The sequence below is a fragment of the Ursus maritimus genome, unplaced genomic scaffold (assembly GCF_017311325.1).
Source record: "Ursus maritimus isolate PB19 unplaced genomic scaffold, ASM1731132v1 scaffold_28, whole genome shotgun sequence".
Classification (NCBI taxonomy): Eukaryota; Metazoa; Chordata; class Mammalia; order Carnivora; family Ursidae; genus Ursus; species Ursus maritimus.
In genome coordinates, this window is record NW_024425341.1 from 14,595,222 (window position 1) to 14,615,015 (window position 19,794).

General features: G+C 39.5%; 1 protein-coding gene across 3 annotated transcripts in view; it reads left to right on the forward strand.

Moving 5' to 3' along the window:
- FGL1 (fibrinogen like 1) overlaps positions 1 to 19,794 on the forward strand; it is a 36,803-nt gene that overhangs the window by 14,952 nt on the left and 2,057 nt on the right. For all 3 annotated transcript variants that reach the window (XM_008710903.2, XM_008710904.2, XM_008710902.2), the window contains 6 exons: positions 4,797 to 4,876; positions 7,047 to 7,227; positions 13,432 to 13,591; positions 13,841 to 13,938; positions 17,371 to 17,459; positions 17,655 to 17,842. In XM_008710903.2, coding sequence (XP_008709125.1) covers positions 4,814 to 4,876; positions 7,047 to 7,227; positions 13,432 to 13,591; positions 13,841 to 13,938; positions 17,371 to 17,459; positions 17,655 to 17,842 — 779 coding nt within the window. In that variant the 5' untranslated portion in view covers positions 4,797 to 4,813. The remainder of the gene's footprint in view (positions 1 to 4,796; positions 4,877 to 7,046; positions 7,228 to 13,431; positions 13,592 to 13,840; positions 13,939 to 17,370; positions 17,460 to 17,654; positions 17,843 to 19,794) is intronic.

The following is a 19,794-nucleotide window of genomic DNA, read 5'->3' on the forward strand; positions in this document are numbered from 1 at the left end:
TATCAATTGGAAAATATTAATTGAGAGCAAATGTATTCATCTCCTCAATTTGCTCATACTTCTCTGTTCTTTGGCAATTCTCTTCTTACTTCTCTCCCCTCTAAAAACTCGAGGGGGGGGTCTTTTTTTTTTTTACATTGAAAACCATTTTAATGTCATAATTAAACCTAATTTCTTGTATATTTTAATCTAAGCTAATATTTTATTTATTTATTTAGAGAGAGAGAAAGAGCACGTGCACAGGCATGAGTGGGGGTGGGGTGGAGGGACAGAGAGAGAGACTCTTAAGCAGACTTGATGCCCAGTGCGGAGCCGACATGGGGCTCAATATCACCACCCTGAGACCATGATCTGACCTGAAATCATGAGTCGAACACTTAACTGACTGAGCCACCCAAATGCCCCAATATAAGCTAGTATTTTAAATGTAATTCAATATATTCAATACAAACTATATATAAAAGCATCTAGTGCACATCGCACCCGGCATTAAGCAGGCACCCCATAAATGTTTGAATTTTAAAGGGTTACTAAGATCACAGAGTAAAAGATCAGTTTTCCTAGACTAAGTTGCTATAAATGATATCATATGAATGTTTAAAAGGATGACTCGCTGAAAACTGGATCTCCAAATGCTTAGCAGAGCTTTTTGCAATGACTCATTGCATGTGTTCCTGTATTTGGTCTGACTGCTTTGCCCGCTTAGCTGTGTGATTTACACAGCACTCCACTTCTTTCTGTACATCTCGGTTATTTTGTTTACGATGTCAGATGAAAACATTAGTTGTAACGGGTAAATTATACATCTTCATGGTAAATTGATTGCTATAGTTTCTCTCTCTCTGTCTTTTTTTTAATTTGAGAGAAAGAGAGAGAAGATGAGCGGGGGAGGGGGAGTGGGGAGGGTAGAGAGAGACAGAATCTTAAGCAGGTTCCACACTCCGTGCAGAGCTGGATGCAGGGCTCGATCTCATGACCCCGAGATCTTAACCTGAGCCGAAATCAAGAGTTGGACGCTTAACCAACTGAGCCACCCAGGCACCCTTATAAGTGTTTCTCTTTAGACTGTTAGGTAAATGCAGATACAGAAAGAAACTTAATATATACCTCCCTTCAGAGAGAACTCCTTTGAAAGAAACACGCAAAATTAAACCTATATCTCTCCTGTGTGCATGAATGAGGCTTGCCAACCGGTGGGCTTCTTTGGAGAATGATCAGGGAAGGACAAAGCTCTTCTGTTGGAGAATGGCCCAATGTTAGCCTCTGACGACCTTTTCTGTGAGCCTATTCATTCCTCCAGAGAGGAATCCCATGGTCTCTGGCCTGGAAGTGGTGGGAGGAGTAGACAGCGGGCTGCCTGGCTGCCAGGACAGAAGTATCCTTGTGTGTGTGTGTGTGTGTGTGTGTGTGTGTAGGTGGGGGAGGGATGTTTCAACCTGAAGAACAAAGTACTCTCCCCTGACCTCCCTTGTGCCTGTGGTCATGCTACCCAGAGCCTCTCTGGTTCAACCTTAGTGGAAAGCAAGCTTTGTTGTTTGATGGGGTGAGAGAAACAGTATTCATGGGCGGCTCCAGGTTTAGGTAAAAATCTGAACGTCAGCTTGTCACCTCCAACCCTGCCTTGAAGCTAGTGGATGCCTTCAGGCCTGCACCCAGCTGGGGCGTTGCAGTGCAGCTTAGCTTGCTTCGTGTGAGGCTCCCCTCTGCCGCAGCTTGTTCCCCAGTTTTAGCAGCCCTACCAGCTCCCCCAGGTGCTTTTTACATCCTACAAACGTGTTGACATCGCATGCCAGCTGTTTTCTCCACTACCTTTCTCATCAACCTTGTCAATTCATGTATTCTCCATTTTTCTTTACTCCTTTCTAGTGGGTTTTTGTGTGAGAGAGAAAATAAATTCATGTGTTCAATCCAACCAAAAGTCTCTACCCCTTTCCTAACGCTTATTTTCAAAAATACACTTAGCTCATTGTTTTTCCCTTGACCAGGATACACATAGAGAAGGCAGGAGGAAGTATTGTCACTGCAAACAGACAAGTTTTTTTGGCAAAGAAAGGACATTTTTCCCTTCTGAGAAATTTTTTCCTTCCCAGAGAAAATGTTCTGCAGAGACAACTAACCTTTTATTGGGGTCACTGTAACAAGTTAGATGCTGGGGATACAGCAGTTAACAAGGTAGGGTCTTGGCTTCAAAAATCTTATTCTAAGCAGTTAGAGAAAGACATGCAAAAAACTGACCACATGATAATTTCATTGCTTGGCACGGTGCCTGGAACAGAGCAGGCATGCAAACAATGTTTATCGTGTGGATAACTGCTATTTTGGTCTGTAAATATAGTGTGGGTCACAGTGGAGGAAGTAATTAATTTTGTCTTGAGGGGTGGTCTGGCCAAGTTCAGTTTTTATATTTAATTACATATGGTTTCACATATACTTAATTTATATTGCCCATTTCCATTTTAATAGTGATTTTCATTTCTTGCTTGAAACATTGCCTCACCAAGGCCGCCATGTTTATTCTCCCACAGCGTGTAGCACAGTGCGGAGCAGATAGCTGATAAACAGTAAAGGCTTGCTAACGTGGCCATTCCCTCGGATTGTCTCTGCTTCAGGGCAGCTGTCTCCTCTCCTGTCAGGTTCACCTGATGCTCCTTTGGAGAAGTGCATGACTCAGGGACAGTTGAGTCACAGCCATGTTCAGGAGCGAGGCTGATGTTCACTGAAGAAGGCCAAGCGGGAGGGCCCGAGTTCATCTGTGCTGCCCATTTCCCTGAGTGTTGCAGTCCTATGTAGATCACGAGGCAGGCCTTGTGGAGTTCAGGTTAAGGGCATGGGCCATCAAGGTGGAAAGCCTTCTGCTCAATTGCTGTGTCTTCCATAAACCCGTTGTGTAATCTTAGGGAAGTGACTTAACCTCTTTGATCTATTCATTTGTATCATGAGGATAATAGTACTTGCCTTAGAGAGTTCCTTGAGAATTAAAGTACATGCTTATAAAATACACAACACAATTCTAGACTCATAGTAAAAAAAAAAAAGTCAGTCAGAAGTAAAATTATAGTTATATCTAGCAGACTCTTTATTATTCTCTGTAATGCATAAATTTCACATACTCTAAAAACTCACATTCTATTTTACAGTGCTTTGCAAGGTGGCCATGCCCGATATTTATCACTGAATTTAGGTGTCTTTCCCATTCTGTAACTGTTTTTGTTGGCCTCAGGAGGACTGAGAACTAACTACTTTGTTCTAATAGACTTAAAATTTTTTGTATATTACGTCAAATCATTGCTTCCCAAACTTTGCTGAACATTGGAATCAGCAATGTTTTAAAAATTCCATGCACTGAGGGCTTCAGAGGGGAAGGGGTGGGGGACTGGGATAGGCCAGTGATGGGTATTAAGGAGGGCACACGTTGCATGGTGCACTGGGTGTTATACACAAATAATGAATCATGTAACACTGCATCAAAAACTAAGGATATACTGTATGGTGACTAACGTAACATAATAAAAAATTTTATTAATAAAAAAAAAAAATCCATGCACTTGACTGCCACCTTTAGACATTCGATTGAATTCCTGGACATGGAGATTTTTTTAAAGCTCCCCAAGTGATCCTAAGGGGCAGTAAAGTTAGGAACCCCCTTTTTAATTACATAAAAATTGAGAAATAGATACATGAAAAGACCTAGTGGTCATAGGTTCTATAAGAATAAAAATAGGCTAACAAATAATTCAGTTGATTCCAGTTCTTTTCTGGAAACCATAGGTGTAAAATTTGTTTGAAGATTATGCAAATATTTCTGCCCTACTCGGCTCCTTAGCTTCTAAAATTTATGAAAAATCATCACTGGCAGCATACAGAAGTTATTTTGAGGATGAACAAAATTTTTCCTCAAGACTCATAACTTCAAGAGTGATTTTATTTTATTTTATTTTATTTTGAGAGAAAGAAAGGATGCGCACAAGTGGGGTGTTGGGAGCAAGGGGAGAATGTGGAGGGCAGGGGAAGAGAGAATCCCAAGCAGGCTCCTCCACGCTCAGCACAGAGTCCAGAGTGGGGCTTGATCTCAAGACCTTGAGATCATGACCTGAGCCGAAATCAAAAGTTAGACCCTTAACCGACTGAGCCACCCAGGCACCCCTCAAGAGTGATTTTTAAAAAATCTCAATAAGTGGTAAAGTGAGTTTTCCTCTATGACTTTAAACAGAGCTTAAAGATTTATATCACCTTGGTAGCTTGCCTATCCATTAAGACATCAAGAAAAACAATGCTTATCACGTCCTAGAGTTGTAATTTTTTTCTTTTAAAAATAAAAGCAGTCTTCCATATGTAAAATGAGTTATTGTTCCTTAGGCACTTATCCTATGTCAGGGTATCTAAAAGTATTACATCAAAATTGCCACAGTCCTGTCAGGTAGAAATTACGATTTCCGTTTACAAATCAGGAGCATTTTAGTAGGTGGCCTGAGGGTGCACAATGAGAAGTGGCTCGGCCAAATCATGGCGCCAGGTCTTTGTGTTTACAGAGCCTTTGCTTCGTCTGCACAAGCAGTATGTTACCATTAGGACACTCGAGCAGAGGCAGAGTCCCTTCTCAATCCTACTTAAGGTAACAGAGAGCATCGTTCTGTGTGAGGGAAGTGTGGGAACATCCAGGAGAATTTCCTTGAAGACTCAGACTAGAGATGGAGCTGCGTCTGACAGCCCGGATCACGTTGGAGCCTGAACTCAACCCTGGTCTTGTGAAAAAATTCACAGTAAAGAAGTTTCTGAAATTTCTTTTGTTCTTGTAGTTGTTTCAGGGAGAAAAATGATGAAGATGTTCAGTTTCATCCTTGTCACCACCGTTCTGGTAATGGGCAGGGAGAGCTGGGTAAGCTCATTTACTTATGTATTTATAAAACCTGCTTTGACCTGAATTTTCTTTTATTTTGCAGAAAACCTTTAGTAATTTGTCACTGAAAAAATTAAAGAGGGGAAAATATAAAAAAGATTTGTGTAAGCACCTGGCACATAATAGGCACGTAGAAGTGATGTAATTTTTTCCCTCAAAGTAAAAACTAGTATTCCCAAGAAAGTAAAATCTTTTTTGAATTTACTGGGGCTATTTGGGTAGTTAAATAATGTTAGAAACTTAAGACTATCCATAGTAATTAAAATTGACCCGGGGCTTTCCCAGTATTGAGCTTTCCAATATTGAACACTATTAGTGTAAACTAAACAAATTATGTGAAAGTAATAACAATGAACTCATGCCTTCTTCCATTCATAAATAAATAAAAGGGAGAAAATACTCATTTACTTAAAGTTCTGGGAGAGAGAAAACTCCTAAATTTTAAATAAGCTCAATAGAACCATGCATGTGGTCTCATAATGATTGAAAATACCCACCCTGTACTTTCAGCTATTTTAAATCACACACTGCAATTTATATTTAACTAAATTTAACACTATCACAACCAATTTCCACCTATTAGAAAGCAGTACAGGATTCCGGACACCATGAAATGTTCTCGCTGTTAATTTTTTGAACTGGTGGGAATCAGGGAGCTAAGCAAATAACTCTATCAGAGAGGATAAATCACGGAGTGTTGAGGAGAGAGCACCAAGAGCAAATGAGAAATGGTCCTCGAGCCAAGAGAGACTTAATGACTCAGACTTGGAAATGGGGAGAAGACCTGGACCACCACTTCCCCATTCTCTTGCTATGTGACTGCCAGTTTTGAGGCTGAATTTCTGTGTTTACAGCACAGGTCTTCACAGGAAGGAAGTGTACCTCTTTGTCCTAAATAGGGTGTCTAGCTGTGCTCTTCTGACCACCTAGCAGAGGGCCTGGAATGTTGTGGGTCCTCCTATTTATGGAATGAATACAAGGCAGTATATAAAGATAGGAACCGAAGGGCAATTTTAAATTGGGGAATCTATCTGATGGTTGTTTTAGGAAATGATGTGTATAAAGGTAGAAGTGGAAAGCAATCACACGTGAAAATTCAGAATTTTTCAAAAGTGAATATTTGTACTTATTACTGGAGATCATGACATAAGTTGCAAATAGAGACGTCAAGGTAAAAATGGAAAAATGGCAAAAACTGGTCTTTCGTCCTTTTTTCCCCACTCTACCTCTAGTAACTCTTCCAGCACCGAGGACTTTATTGAAGCTTCTGGTCTCAGTACCTCTTCCTTGGAGTCCCATCCCTGCAGCTCATCTTCCCAATTAATTCCCCGGCACATTTGCTTTCCCTTTGGAAAGTTCTCAGAAGCCAGCTTAGAAAGGAGCTGATACTCTTTTGCATCCAATATTCTTATGTCTCTTGCCCTTTTAGAGAAGATAAACGCTTAACTGGAAAACTCAGGCTCCTCCCTTCCCTTTCTGAAGTAATTGCGGGAAAAACAAAAAATAAGCAAAAAGTTAAAGTGACTTCAGTAGAATTTGCACAGTAGGTGGGTGAGATCCTCAAGGATATGAGAGTCTAAACTAGCACCCCTTATAAAGGTGACCAAATGTCATCGGATTATAAGTATTCCATTAAAATTTTAAAACATTAATACCAGAAGGTCATTCAAAAGCTTTGTTTATTTTAGGGATTGACACACTAATAATGTGCAATGATGCCATTGAAACCTTACTGTCAGGAAAGCATTTAGGTGGCATCACAAAGAGACTGAGAGTAGGGATCTCGAACTGGATTTGAATCCTGACTCCTCCTACCTGCTGGAAAATTCCTGAGCAAGTTTCCTCATTAGGATTGAGCCAATTCCTCCCTCCTGGAATCATTACGAAGATCGAATGAGACAAGTCTAAAGCTCTTAGCATAGTCATTCAGATTATTTTATATTAATATATAATTTTTTAAGTTTAAACACTTTACCATAGCCATAATTACTTATTCTTCAAACAACAAATAGTATCAGAGCTTTCAAACACTTTCTGGTTAGAATAATATTCTGAAATGGGGGTTGGGGACAAAATTGAATCATTAATTTGCCCAACTAGTTAGGAGCATTTATTTCCCAATGAGAATGAGATGTACATCACTTTGCAGGCTCTTGAGAACTGCCTCCAGGAGCAGGCACGGCTCAGAGCCCAAGTGCACTTGCTTGAGACCCGGGTCAAACAGCAACAGGTGAAGATCACGCGGCTTTTGCATGAGAAGGAAATCCAGTTCCTTGATAACGGAGAGGAGAATAATGCCATTGACCTTGGAGGCAAGAGGCAATATGCAGGTTCGAACCTATTTTCCTTACGTGTTTCAGGAACTTATAGCATACACCCACGTGCAATGGTGGTGCTCATTATTTGGTACTTTCGGTTTTGCTAAAGAGCTTTTCCTATTCCAATAACAAGCAACATGAAACATTATACCAAATTTAAGTGTCTTCTACACATTTTATCCTTTTCTCCCTATAACCTCTGCAGGGGATATTTAATACCAATGCTAAATATCTCAGAATTTCTAGAATTTAATGAGAGATCAAAGACAATAGATTGTTTACTTGGTATGCAAATAACAGATGATAACTTGTGAAATTTTAGAGTCGAGTTTTGTTTTTATTTGTGTATCATTTCTTGTTACATTTATACAGTTTTCCCTTCTGAAACTGTTATGTGCTTTAGGGTAGTAAATAAGGTCATAGAATAAAGAGGCAGGGAAAGAAAAAGGATCATAATTATTTAGGGAAATACAAGAGCTGCATGTATATTTTATGGTTTGGTAATTTTCCTTTTGATTGGGTCAGTGTTTCCACCCAGAAACTAAATGATCTTAGACTGTCAACACATTGCACGTATCACTGCACGTAGCATTATTCCTTATAGAAAATCATGCACTCGCCTTCCTCCAAGCATCTTTTAAAGTAAACAAAGCATAGCTGTCAGAAAGGAGAATGCCATCTAGAGAACTTTGTTCCTATGTCTGCTCTAGCTTCTCCCATGATGTATTGTAATTTCTTTGTCCATGCATCTGTCCTGATCAATTAACCAGAAGCTTCGTGAGGCCTGGGATGATGTTTCATCATTCTTTCTTCCCTCTTGCCTATTCGAGTAACTGGAACATAATAGAGCCCCACATTTATGAATGAAAGCAAGGTAGTACGTAGAGATAGGAAGCGCTAGGTAAGCAAACGTAAGTTGGAAAATAGATCTGACGATAACTGAAAAACTGTAGAGGCTGAAGAGATTCCAGGCTGATGGAATAAAGACATCTTTACTTTGTGTTTCTAAATATACTCATCAGTGTAGGAGATAAGAATTGTGAGAGGGGGTGCCTGGGTGGCACAGCGGTTAAGCGTCTGCCTTCGGCTCAGGGCGTGATCCTGGCGTTAGGGGATCGAGCCCCACATCAGGCTCCTCCGCTATGAGCCTGCTTCTTCCTCTCCCACTCCCCCTGCTTGTGTTCCCTCTCTCACTGGCTGTCTCTCTCTGTCGAATAAATAAATAAATAAATCTTTAAAAAAAAAAAAAAAAAGAATTGTGAGAATCTTAGAAACTATGCTGCACCAAAATGCTCCCGTTTTCTTTCTTTACCGGGAACTTAATCTATTTCTGGTCAGACTTTTGTCCAGGGGCTCCTGACACTCTGTTGTCCAGCCACCTGATCCCTTACCCTTGATTCTTGGAGTCCAACTGCCCCTCCCCCATTTCGGGACCAGAAGGAGGCCTGCGGTAGAGGGATTGGCGTGAGGATGGCCCATGGCTCTGCGGCATGAAACAGAGAGGAACCAAGGCCAGCTCGGGTAAAAATGGGCTTGGGAAACAAAGGCACTGTCTGAAGCAATCTCAGGGCAAAGAACCAGGAACTAGAACATAAGAAGAGAACCACGGTGATGATTAGGCAAGACTGAAAGAAGGCTCAGGAAAGCAATCGAACAAAAAGCAGAATCAGTAGAAATTCCTTGAAGACGGTGATTCTGAGCCAGGCCTACCCACTAGAATCAACTGGTGAACTTGTAAAATGCTGATGCCAATAAAAGAACCATGAAGAGTCTGAGATTTTACTCTCTTTGCAGCCTAACAAGTTAGCCTGTCACCGTTTCATGGACGCCGGCAGAAGAAAAGAGACTCCCGGGTCAGGAATCTTCATGTTCATACCAATATCCCTTGCTTGCAAATACCAAGGGAGCCCAGTGGAGTAATCCAGGTGGAGAATGTGCAGGCAGTGGGCTGTGACACAGCTGAGGAGCCCTGAGCTTAGGAAACATCAATCTTTTATTATGGGTTACAAGCAAATTGGCCCAGTCTTTCCTCCTTTGCAAGAGATGTTATTGTTATGGAAGTGGACAGAAACTAACCTGTCATCTGCTCTAGAGGGAGACACTGTCTCTATCTTCTAAGGCTGTTTACTATACAAATATCCCTGAAAAAATTAGTCCAGAACATGAACTCTGGTTGCAAAATGTGCTGAAAGGCAATGACCCATGGAAAACTGTATACATACAGTGCTAGGTTCCACTCCAATTAAATGAGAACCCCTACAGAACTGAAAAGGGGTTGTGCTTTTGCGGATGGGTGTGGATGAGATTGCTCAAGACCAGAATCAGGTCAGGCTTCTTCCCAAATTTCTTCTCACAGGCTGAGGAGAGATCAAGATTTCCCAGGGTCACCTAGTGGAAGGCTTTGCTTCTTTTCAGGTAGTAGGTAGGGTATGGCGGCAGTTCAATACCCTTTTCATTTGATGATGTTTGGGGTCAATTGTAATGTGGTCAGTTATCCACTTAGCAGGGTTTAGCTACCTATCCTGAGACTGTGGAAAATGTAAGATGCATATGTCAGGGTAGGATCTCAGTGAGTTAAGTAAGCCAATCATTGTTGATAATGGGGTCGATTCAGAGAAGGGGGGTAGCCAGAATAGCCAAATGGCCGTTTGATTGATGACTTTGTCTTATGGGCTGAGTTGTACCCCTCCCCCCATTAATATGTTGAAGTTCTAACCCCTAATGCCTGTGAATATGACTATTTGGAGACAGAGCCTTAGCAGAAGAGATTAAGTTACAATAAGGGCATTAGGATGGGCCTCACCTATCTAACTAGTATCCTTATAAGAAGAGACACCAGCGACACTGGCACACAGAGGAAAGACCATATGAGGATACAGCAAGAAAGTAGCCATCTGTACACCAAGAACAGAGGGTTCAGAAGAAACCAACACTGCTGGCACCTTATATGATTCCAGAAGTGGTACACGGCTAATCTCAAGGTCAAGGAACTTGTGTATGCAAGAGAAGTATCATTATTCCAAATTCCAAACTAAGCTCAAAACCCAGGGTATCTATTCAGATACAATCTGAGCAGGTTGTGAACACAAATTCAAGTGTCCAGTCATGTCAGGAAGCAGGTGATTGGATGTTTGTTACTAGCACTGTGCAACCAGTCATGGGAAGAATGATGTTCAGGAGCTAAAACTCCAATCCCTGTGTCAGGAGTGCTGGGTGGAGACCTTGGGAAAGTCACCAAGGAATAAGGCAGAAATCAGTTAGTAGGAAATGGAAATACCAAGGTCAGAGGAGGACCGACTGTATAAGCAGGAATTGGATGGAAGAGTCACATGGACAAACCATTATCGTGTGTGTGTGTGTGTGTGTGTGTCTGTCTGTCTTGTCTGTCTTATAACATTATCGCACATAGAATAGATGATAGACATTTTCTGGTTTTGGATATAACATTAAAAAAAAAAACCCAGAAGTTAGTAGATCTGTGTCGTAATCTTCATGTATGGCAGAAGCATTGAACCTGGTTTCAAATTCCAACTGCCCATCTTGCTAGCTGTAGCTTTGGGGCAAGTTACTTAACCTTTATGGCCCTCATATTCCTCATCTGTGAAATGGAAATGATAAGAATGCTTCTTAGTTGTAAAGATTAAGAGTTAACGCAGGTAACATGATTACAATAGCATTTAGTACAAAAGAAGCGCTCAATGAATGTCAGCTCTCTATCCACATTATTATATACGCTCTCCCTTATTTTCACAGGAGCGAGCCTACTCACCCTACCCCTCAAGAATCCTGCCCTCTCCAAGGAACCAACACACTCTCTTCTTTTAAGTTTCCTTCTTAATGTTGCCTGACTGCGGAGGGGCAAAGGGGGGGGGCAGGGGGCGGGTAGAATGACTAGAGCAGGGCGAGCTCTAGCATTTCCCCGCATGCCCCTGAGTGGTGGCTGGGCTCATGCTGGCCTTTCATTGAGCTTAGCATGTGGGGACATCGTGTCTTTGGTTCTCCGCTTTGAGCTCAGCCACCATTGTGGGACAAGAGGGAAGTCTGTTTGGCAGGCTGTCATATCACTTCGTGAAGCTTAAACTTTCGGCCTTCCAATGTGGCTTGCTTTCTGCATGGTCAGAGAAAGTATTCACCTCACCCAGTTTAGTGTAGTGTTTGTCAGAGGGCAGGAAATCTTGGCCTCGCTCCAGTATTATGTAAGTATCCAAAAATCCCTTTTTGTTTTTTAAACTCCCATGAGCACAGAGCTTTCTAAGCCTGTCCTTGCCTGCCTATTCTCCAGAGAGTTGAGTGGGTCGAAACATTTTGAAAATCATAGTTTGAAATACCTCGTTAATGTTTTACACCCTACATTGCTTGAACTTCCTGGTATCACAGTGTAAATCACATTTCCCCAAGGCAGGCTCCTTATTTCTAACTTATTTCTTATGAGCAATTTTGCTACTGGTGCTTTTTTGATGTTTTTTAACTTGTTGGGTGGTTTTTGTTCTGTTTTTTGCCTTTTTTTTTTTTTTAAGTTGAAAGCTTTCCTCTGGATTTAAGCTGTGTTTGGTTTTTTCCTCTGGGAAGAAGGAAAAATTTTTTAAAAACACAAACAAACTTGCATTTGGCATAAAATAGAAACAAATAGAAAATGTTGGCTGCAAATGCTATATTCACAAAGTTTTCCAGAGCAAAAAGTTATAGTTAATCATTTCCATATTTGCCTAGAAAATAGTCTGAAGCTTTGGAGTCTTTACTATTCAGCTCTTTGGTAGGAGATTATATGTAAGCAAAGCGCTCCTTCCTTAACAAGGTTAAAATCTGCTTACTTTAATGAAAAGTGTTGTACGACTTACTTGACCACAAAATGTAAGCTTTTGAACAACACAGAACTAATTTTAGGTAATGCTTTTCTTCTTGTTTAATTGCCAAAAAATGATTTTTTTTTAAAAAGAACCCAGCAGGCCTAAAGAATGGGCTTCTGAATCTTAGAAATAAATATACAAATAAAGCCCAAATCATTACAAAGAGGAACATCTCAGCAATAGTATATGATTGGTCTCAACCTGGTGAAGGTTTTTGAAAGCGGCAAAGTTCTTTATTTTCTTTTCTCTTCTAATTTCTATTGCCTATTCCACCAATTTAATGTGCAATATATTTTATTTGTAACAAAACAGAGTTGTAGAAAATTTGGCATCAAAACAATGAAAATGAAGAAAGAACTTTAAAATATGCTAACAAGATAGAATTATCCAATCAGGAACAGAATTTTTTTTTTTAAAAGGAAGGAAATTAACAAAATGATAAGAGTAACACGTGAAAGTTGTAATGTTAAGTTATAGCGTTTTTTACTCAAAAATCTGTAACTAGGTATTCTTGAGACCATCTCTTTCTAGTGGCCTCTACTTCAACCAACCTTTAAACATAGCTCCTAGCCATGAAACAATAGTGAAGTCCATACTTGCCATATTCTCTAAGTGTGTACCTATCAGCCTAGATAAGACCCAGTGGCTATTAATTTATCCTACCCTCAAGTTATTTAAGAAATAGATATTACTTTTCGGTGACAAATTGGTACCTGTGTTTGCTTCAATAGTCGAAGAAATATCATGGCAAAGAAGAACATAGGGATAAAAGTAATAGCAGAAGCTTGCAGTTTTTAGCAAAAACATCTAAGAATGCATGGAGTGTTAGAAATTTCAGTGGGTTAGTAAAAAAAATCTGTTGAGACTGGGAGGTTATAAGAATCTAACAAGAAGATTACTATTTTGAATTCATCTCCAGATGTTCAGAATGATCTGTAATGTTTTAATCAAGATAACCCATATTAAATTATTTGTTTGAGGTTACATTTCTACTTTCATTTTAGCTTCCTAGGAGAGATAAGTTCTAATATTCTGTCATAGGAGGCTATAAGTTCCAATTAAATATACTGTAATTAACTGAACATATATAATTTTTAATTGTTTTCCACAAAAGTAGAAATGAGAAACCAAATTCCTATTTTATTTTCATGATCATGTCAAGGAGTCAGATGATAATTAAATACTAGGAAAGGAAATAAGACTTGCCTACTATTTACTGCAAGATGTCCAAGATGCAATTTTAAAAAGCTGATTATCTACACCATGTGTTTATCTGTCTCCATTAGTATTGAGTAATCTTATCCAGAAGCTCTCATGAGAGGGAAAAAAAACACATAACAAGTGTTACATTACCTTGTTTTGCAAACAGACTGTTCGGAGATTTTTAATGATGGTTATAAGCGCAGTGGATTTTACAAAATCAAACCTCTCCAGAGCCCAACAATATTCTCCGTTTACTGTGACATGTCTGATGGAGGAGGATGGACTGTAATTCAGAGACGATCTGATGGCAGTGAGAACTTTAACAGGTGTGCTAATTATGACATAAGGGTTTATTTGGAGTAGTGTGTGTGAGATTCACAACAAGTTTAGCCTTTTTATTATATCCTGAGGTCTATAATTAGAATTTCACTCTCTAAGTAAGAATACCGAAAGTGCATTTACTAACTGAGAAAACGTTGGGGGTGGGGATGGTAGTTGGGAGGGGTGGGCACCTTGGTTGCTACAAAGGTCCTTTAGGATTTTGCTAAAATCAGTGTTCACTTTAAATTTTTTAGAGGCTGGAATGACTATGAAAATGGCTTTGGAAATTTTGTTCAGGAAAATGGTGAATATTGGCTGGGTAATAAAAATCTTCACTTATTGACCATACAAGGTAAGTTTTGCCTGTTACCAAATTCACTTGAAGTACAATTTAAAAAAAAACACTAAAATGTTTTTCCCGAAACCATAGGCAATGGAACCAATTCAGTAACTGCTGTGTTTTGCAGATGGCAATGATCCCTTTTGGGCAATAATCCCCTTTATACAATATGGCCACTTAAAAGTAGGACCAGAGGCAAAGAAACTAGATCTGCACTGGGAGTGGGAGATTTCTCATATATTTATTTTCTATTTCTGGAAAGGAAATGGAATGTCATCATCCTTCTTTTTTTAATGCCTCGAGTTCCTCAAAATATCTATACTGGGTCAGCTCTCTATTGCCATGATAGTAGTATGTAACAGGCCTCTTCTCGATTTACTGGTTTAAAGCCGCAACCATTTATTATTGCTCACAAATGTACAAGCTGGCTGGACAGTTTTGCTCATCTGGGCTGCTGATCTTGGCAGGGCTTGCTCATGGGTCTGTGACCAACTTCCTGGTCTGCGGAAGGCTGGCTGCTGTAGGTTGGCCTCAGATGGAATGATCTGGCTCTGCTCTATATGGTCTCGTCTTCCAGGTAGCCAGCTTGGAACTCTTCAGGCAGAGTTCCAAAAAAAGAGAGGGCAAGTACGAAAGTTGCTTGAGACCTAGCCTTAACAACCGGCACATGGTCATTTTCACTGCCTTCTTCTGGTAAAAGTAAATCACGACACCAGCACAGTTTAAGGGAAAAGAAATGGACTTAATGGGAGGAGTTACAAAGTCACATTGCAAAGGTTGAGGTAAACAACTGGGGCATTGGGGCTGTTTTTGCAATCAAATACTGTAACAAATGTCCTTGCCTCCATCCCCCTCAGCTTTTATTTGGAAAAATTTCAAAGATACAGCAAAACTGAAAGAAGAGTCGACCTACCACCTAGATTCTACACTAACATTTTAACTGTTTTTATTATTTTAATCACATACCTATCCATCCATTGAGCCATTTTATTTTATTTTATTGACACATTTCAAATAGAAGACATCTGAACAATTTCCCCTGTGTCCTATGTCCTGCCTGGGTATCTTCTACTAGGGTTCAATATTTGTCTAAAATATCATTAGTTTGATGAATTTTCTAAGTTTCTTTTTCCCATGTTCATTTACTCCAGTTCATTGCCTTCCTTGCCTCAAGTGTAAGTCTGGGATTGTAGACAGCCTCATTCGGGTCTGATTCAGAATGTTTTATAAAAGGCAATTGTATTGCTCAAGAAAGCGTACTACTATACCACACCGGCAATGCATTAAACACAAAAGCAGGGGTTTGCTTGTTTCATCCAAGTTAAGGAAAGTGATTGGTGTTTCTATACTCATAATTCAAAGGTGAGATTATAATTATAGGGGTCTTTGAGACACCAGAATAATAGCTGGAGAGGATAGATAATCTAGAAGCCTGATGCTTTCTTTGCTTGTCCTTCTTGTGATCAATGCTCTAAATTTACATAAAATTTCCCTTCCTTCAATGTATTTATTTTCCTACTTTGGAGGGTTTTATGAAAGATAAAACACTTACCATACCTGCGCTTTTTTTGCACGTTAATATTTATCTGGTTTCTTATTGAAACTATGAGAACTCTAAGCAGTAACCCTTGGATCCTTCTAAATACATAACGTTCAAAAGTATTATCAAATTAATATTAAATGCTTATTTACTCAGATGCACGTCTCCAACACATCTCCTTCCCCTTCATGTTTTAACTGGTTTTCAGGCTCCTACTCTCATGACAGCAAAAATGTGTTTATCAGTCCCAGGTTTCACAACCAATATCACATTATCCCAAGGAAAACCCATGCCTTTGCAATTCTTTAATTGTGAGAGCACTTAAGGCTAGTGAATTTCCTCAGAAAATAGCCTTATCCCCATTACATAAGTTTTGACTGGAAATGTTTGCAATAACATTAATTTAGGAATGGTCTGTAATTGCATTTTTATTTACATGTTGACCATAAAGATATTAAGATGGTTACCTGAAACATTGAGTCTGACTTCGTATTTCTTCAAAAATGCGAAGTATTTATTAGGAGAGTTAACTTAGCCTGCCTTACTGCTCTATTCCACTTTACAGTCTTGGCTCAAATAAACTTTATTGCCTTTCCATAAGATTAGAGGGGTCTCTTCCAGAATCCCGCATCAGAGAGCTCCATGGGAGGGAGAGTCTGTGGGGCTAGAGCGCCAGGGCCAACAGAAGTCCACACTCCTCCCCACTCGGTAAGAGCCAATCCAGCATTCCCTGCCCAAACAGCCCTGAGCTTGTTTCCAGGACCTGTTCATGCCTCTTTTCATCTACCCCCCTTGAGAAGATTGTGTTGCTGGTACACACACCCCTGGGCCTGAGGGGAGGTAAAGCAATAGCTTTTAGTATGGGTATAAATAGAGCTTAGATGTGCAGCCTGGAATGTCCACAAATGTGGACAAGACTCCTTTCTGTGCGTGATGGAGATAGAGATAGAGACAGGAAAAGAGGCAGACCATACACGAGACCTGTGTGATGGGGTCCAGAGGGTCTCTCCCCCTGGGCCTCCATGTTCTGGCTTGGAACCCCAAGGAGACTAAGATACTAAATTCAAACCTGGTCTTATAAGTCATTGTGAAATTTTATTTATCAAAGTAGGAGGATAGAACATATACTATCTAACATTTAGTTTGATTTATAACTTTCTGGTTCCTGACAAGAGTTCTGTTTTTCAAAAAAGAATAGTCTTGTGATTCACAAATGATGGGACAATGGAGAAAAGATCACTTGAAGATACCAACTAGTTCAATTATTATTTACTTTTAAGAGCAACATTCTTACTGAAAGTAAGAAAAAGAAGATAAATGTTTAAACTTCTTAAAACTTCTTGCATTGTTATATATATATATATTTTTTTTTTTTTTGAAAGAGAGAGAGACAGAGAGAAAGATTGAGAGAGCATGTGTGAGCAGAGGGAAGGGGAGAGGGGGAGATAGAATCCTAAGCAGACTCCCAGTATGGATCCCAATGTGGGACTTGATCTCATGACCTTGAGATCATGACCTAAGCTGAGATCCAGAGCCAGATGCTTAACCACTAAGCCACCAAGGCACCCCTCATTGATAGATTTCTTAATCTATTAGCTAAATAATGACTTGTTTTCTGTTGTTCTTTGTCAAGTGAATTGCACTAGCTTTTACCTGGGATGGATCTGTAGAAAATTTCCACCTTTAATATTGTGTCTCTAGCTATTTTCAAGTAAAATACACAATAAAATGTTCATGTTGTAAATACAAGGGAGACACTGTTTGCTCTTTGAAAGCTGACTCATGGCTAAAGGAAATGGTTTAAGTAAAATAGAGCCATGAGTTGTTTGTAAACCTCTATGAATCAATGTCATCTCACACATCAGAAATATCCTATCATTTTTTGCTTGTTTTTTTTTTTTCAGGAGACTACACTTTAAAAATAGACCTTGGAGATTTTGAAAAAAATAGCCGTTATGCACAATATAAACTTTTCAAAGTTGGAGATGAAAAGGTACTCAAATTTTCTAATAAGTAACATCATGAATTAATGTGTAAAATATAAACCCTAAAGTCAGTGGAAACAAATAGATACAGTAGGACCTGTTCTTTTGTTTATTAAATAAACATATTATTAACATTAATTATCAACACTAAATTAACACATTAGAGTGACAACTGATAGGGGAAGTTTCCTCTTTTCCTCTAGAATTCCTATGAGCTGAATATCGGGGAATATTCTGGAACAGCAGGAGACTCCCTCGCAGGGAATCTTCATCCTGAGGTGCAATGGTGGGGTAGTCACCAAAGAATGAAATTCAGCACACGGGACAGAGATAATGACAACTATGAAGGAAACTGTGCAGAAGAAGATCAGTCTGGCTGGTGGTTTAACAGGTTTGCATTTTACAAACATAGTTGTGATGGCGTTGATAATATCTCACTGGTGGGCATTAATTATAACAGGTGAGGCAATGTTGTCTTCTTTATAATACCGGTATTATTATGTAATCATCCTTATTAGAATTCCTCAGTCATGAAGTATTTTTGAGGATTTGTTCATTGTGTGCATGAATAAAGCTTGAAAGGTGTTATAGAAATAAATCAAATTACTACTTATGCGAGGATTGCTTGCAAACTGAATTATGGGCAAGTTATCATAAATAGTTGGCCACAAATTGACATGAAAATATAGAGAGCATTTATACAGGAGAAATATTTTCAGCTTTCTAATAACCAGCTTGGTCTTTGCCTTCTCCTACCATATGAAATGACCATGTTATTTGTGTAATTTTTACTATGTAAAACTACTTTTCAATCACTGTGACTTGTATTAAATCATTGAATCCAAGCTCCTCCCAATACAGAAATTTCCTCTACAATATTCCTGACACCTAAGTCCACCCTCTTGCTGAATACTTCAGTGTTACTTTATCAGCTAGCTCATTACATTTTTTTAATTGAACTCAGTTTTTCCTTTTACTAACTTGCAATCGGTCTTCTTATATCTTGCCAGATTTTTTCCTCAGTAGTTAATAGAGCAACTGTAATTCCCTTTCAACAGAATCCTTCAGGCAATGGATGAGAGGATATTTATTGTATTCCTCGAGATTTTCTCGTCTCTAGGCCAGATACTCTTGACCCCTTTAACTGTTCTCCACCCAAGATGGTTTCCAGATAGCTCCCTTCGTTGTAATTACAAAGTTTAGGCAAGAAAGGAAACTTCATACAGTCTTCCTTAAAACTAACTTGATGGGTCTGCTATGTCTGCGAAGCAGATGTGCTCCAACTGGTAGGCAGTACGTAAGTTTTGAAAGGCTTTTCTCTTTAGAAAGCAAGGACCACCTCAAAATGTCTGGCCATTTTGATTTTCCATTATGGAATCTTCAGTAAGTTAGTGTTTCTGGAGTGTCAGATTTTCCATATTATTGAAAACGACCCATTAAGTTCCACCATCCCAATTTTAACTTTATTTTTGTGTTGTAAGTACTTTTAAAGCATTTTGCAGTCCTCTGTCTTATTAAGTGGAGGTCTACGAGGCAAGGCGTATATTAATTTTCCCTGAAAGCATGAGAGTCTTCTCCAGGAACATCAGCTATTGTGACGTGCTGATTTTATTTTATTTTTTAACTTATTTCATTTTATTTTTAAACAAGGAAGCCCATTTGGAGGCTCCAGAATGGTGATTTTTTTTTTAAATTTTATTTGTTTATTTGGCAGAGAGAGCGAGACAGCCACAGAGAGAGGAACACAAGCAGGGGGAGTGGGAGAGGAAGAAACAGGCTCCCAGCAGAGCAGGGAGCCTGATGCAGGGCTCGATCCCAGGACCCTGGGATCACGCCCTGAGCCAAAGGCAGAAGCTTAACATCTGAGCCACCCCGGCGCCCCTGTGACGTGCTGATTTTAGAGTTGTAGATTCTACGGAGAGACAGCTAGTTGTAGGTAGTGTGATGTGTCGAACTGAAATGAAGTGGTTGTAAAAACAGTATTTTCTCTGGATTTTGCTTTTTTAAAAGTTTGAGTCCATTTAATTTTTGGTCACTTGTAAAGGAACTGGAGCACTTAGAGCAATGAGAGAGGACGGGGAAACAAAGGTATCTTTCCTTCTTATCAAACCAAAGAGGATGATAGTCTTTTCCCTAGTGGTTTTCTTGTGCTTTTAAAGGCCATCTTTGTCACCTTCTCTTCCTCCTCCTTTTTCCTCCCCTGTCCTTCTAAGTTAGCATTGTGTAAAAATTACCAGCATTATGTAAAACGTATCCATAATTCACTAAGTTGCAAGATCCCTTAATGTTTGATTTTGAACATGACCATGAACCTACCTCATTGTCTGGCTGCCATGGTGTCTA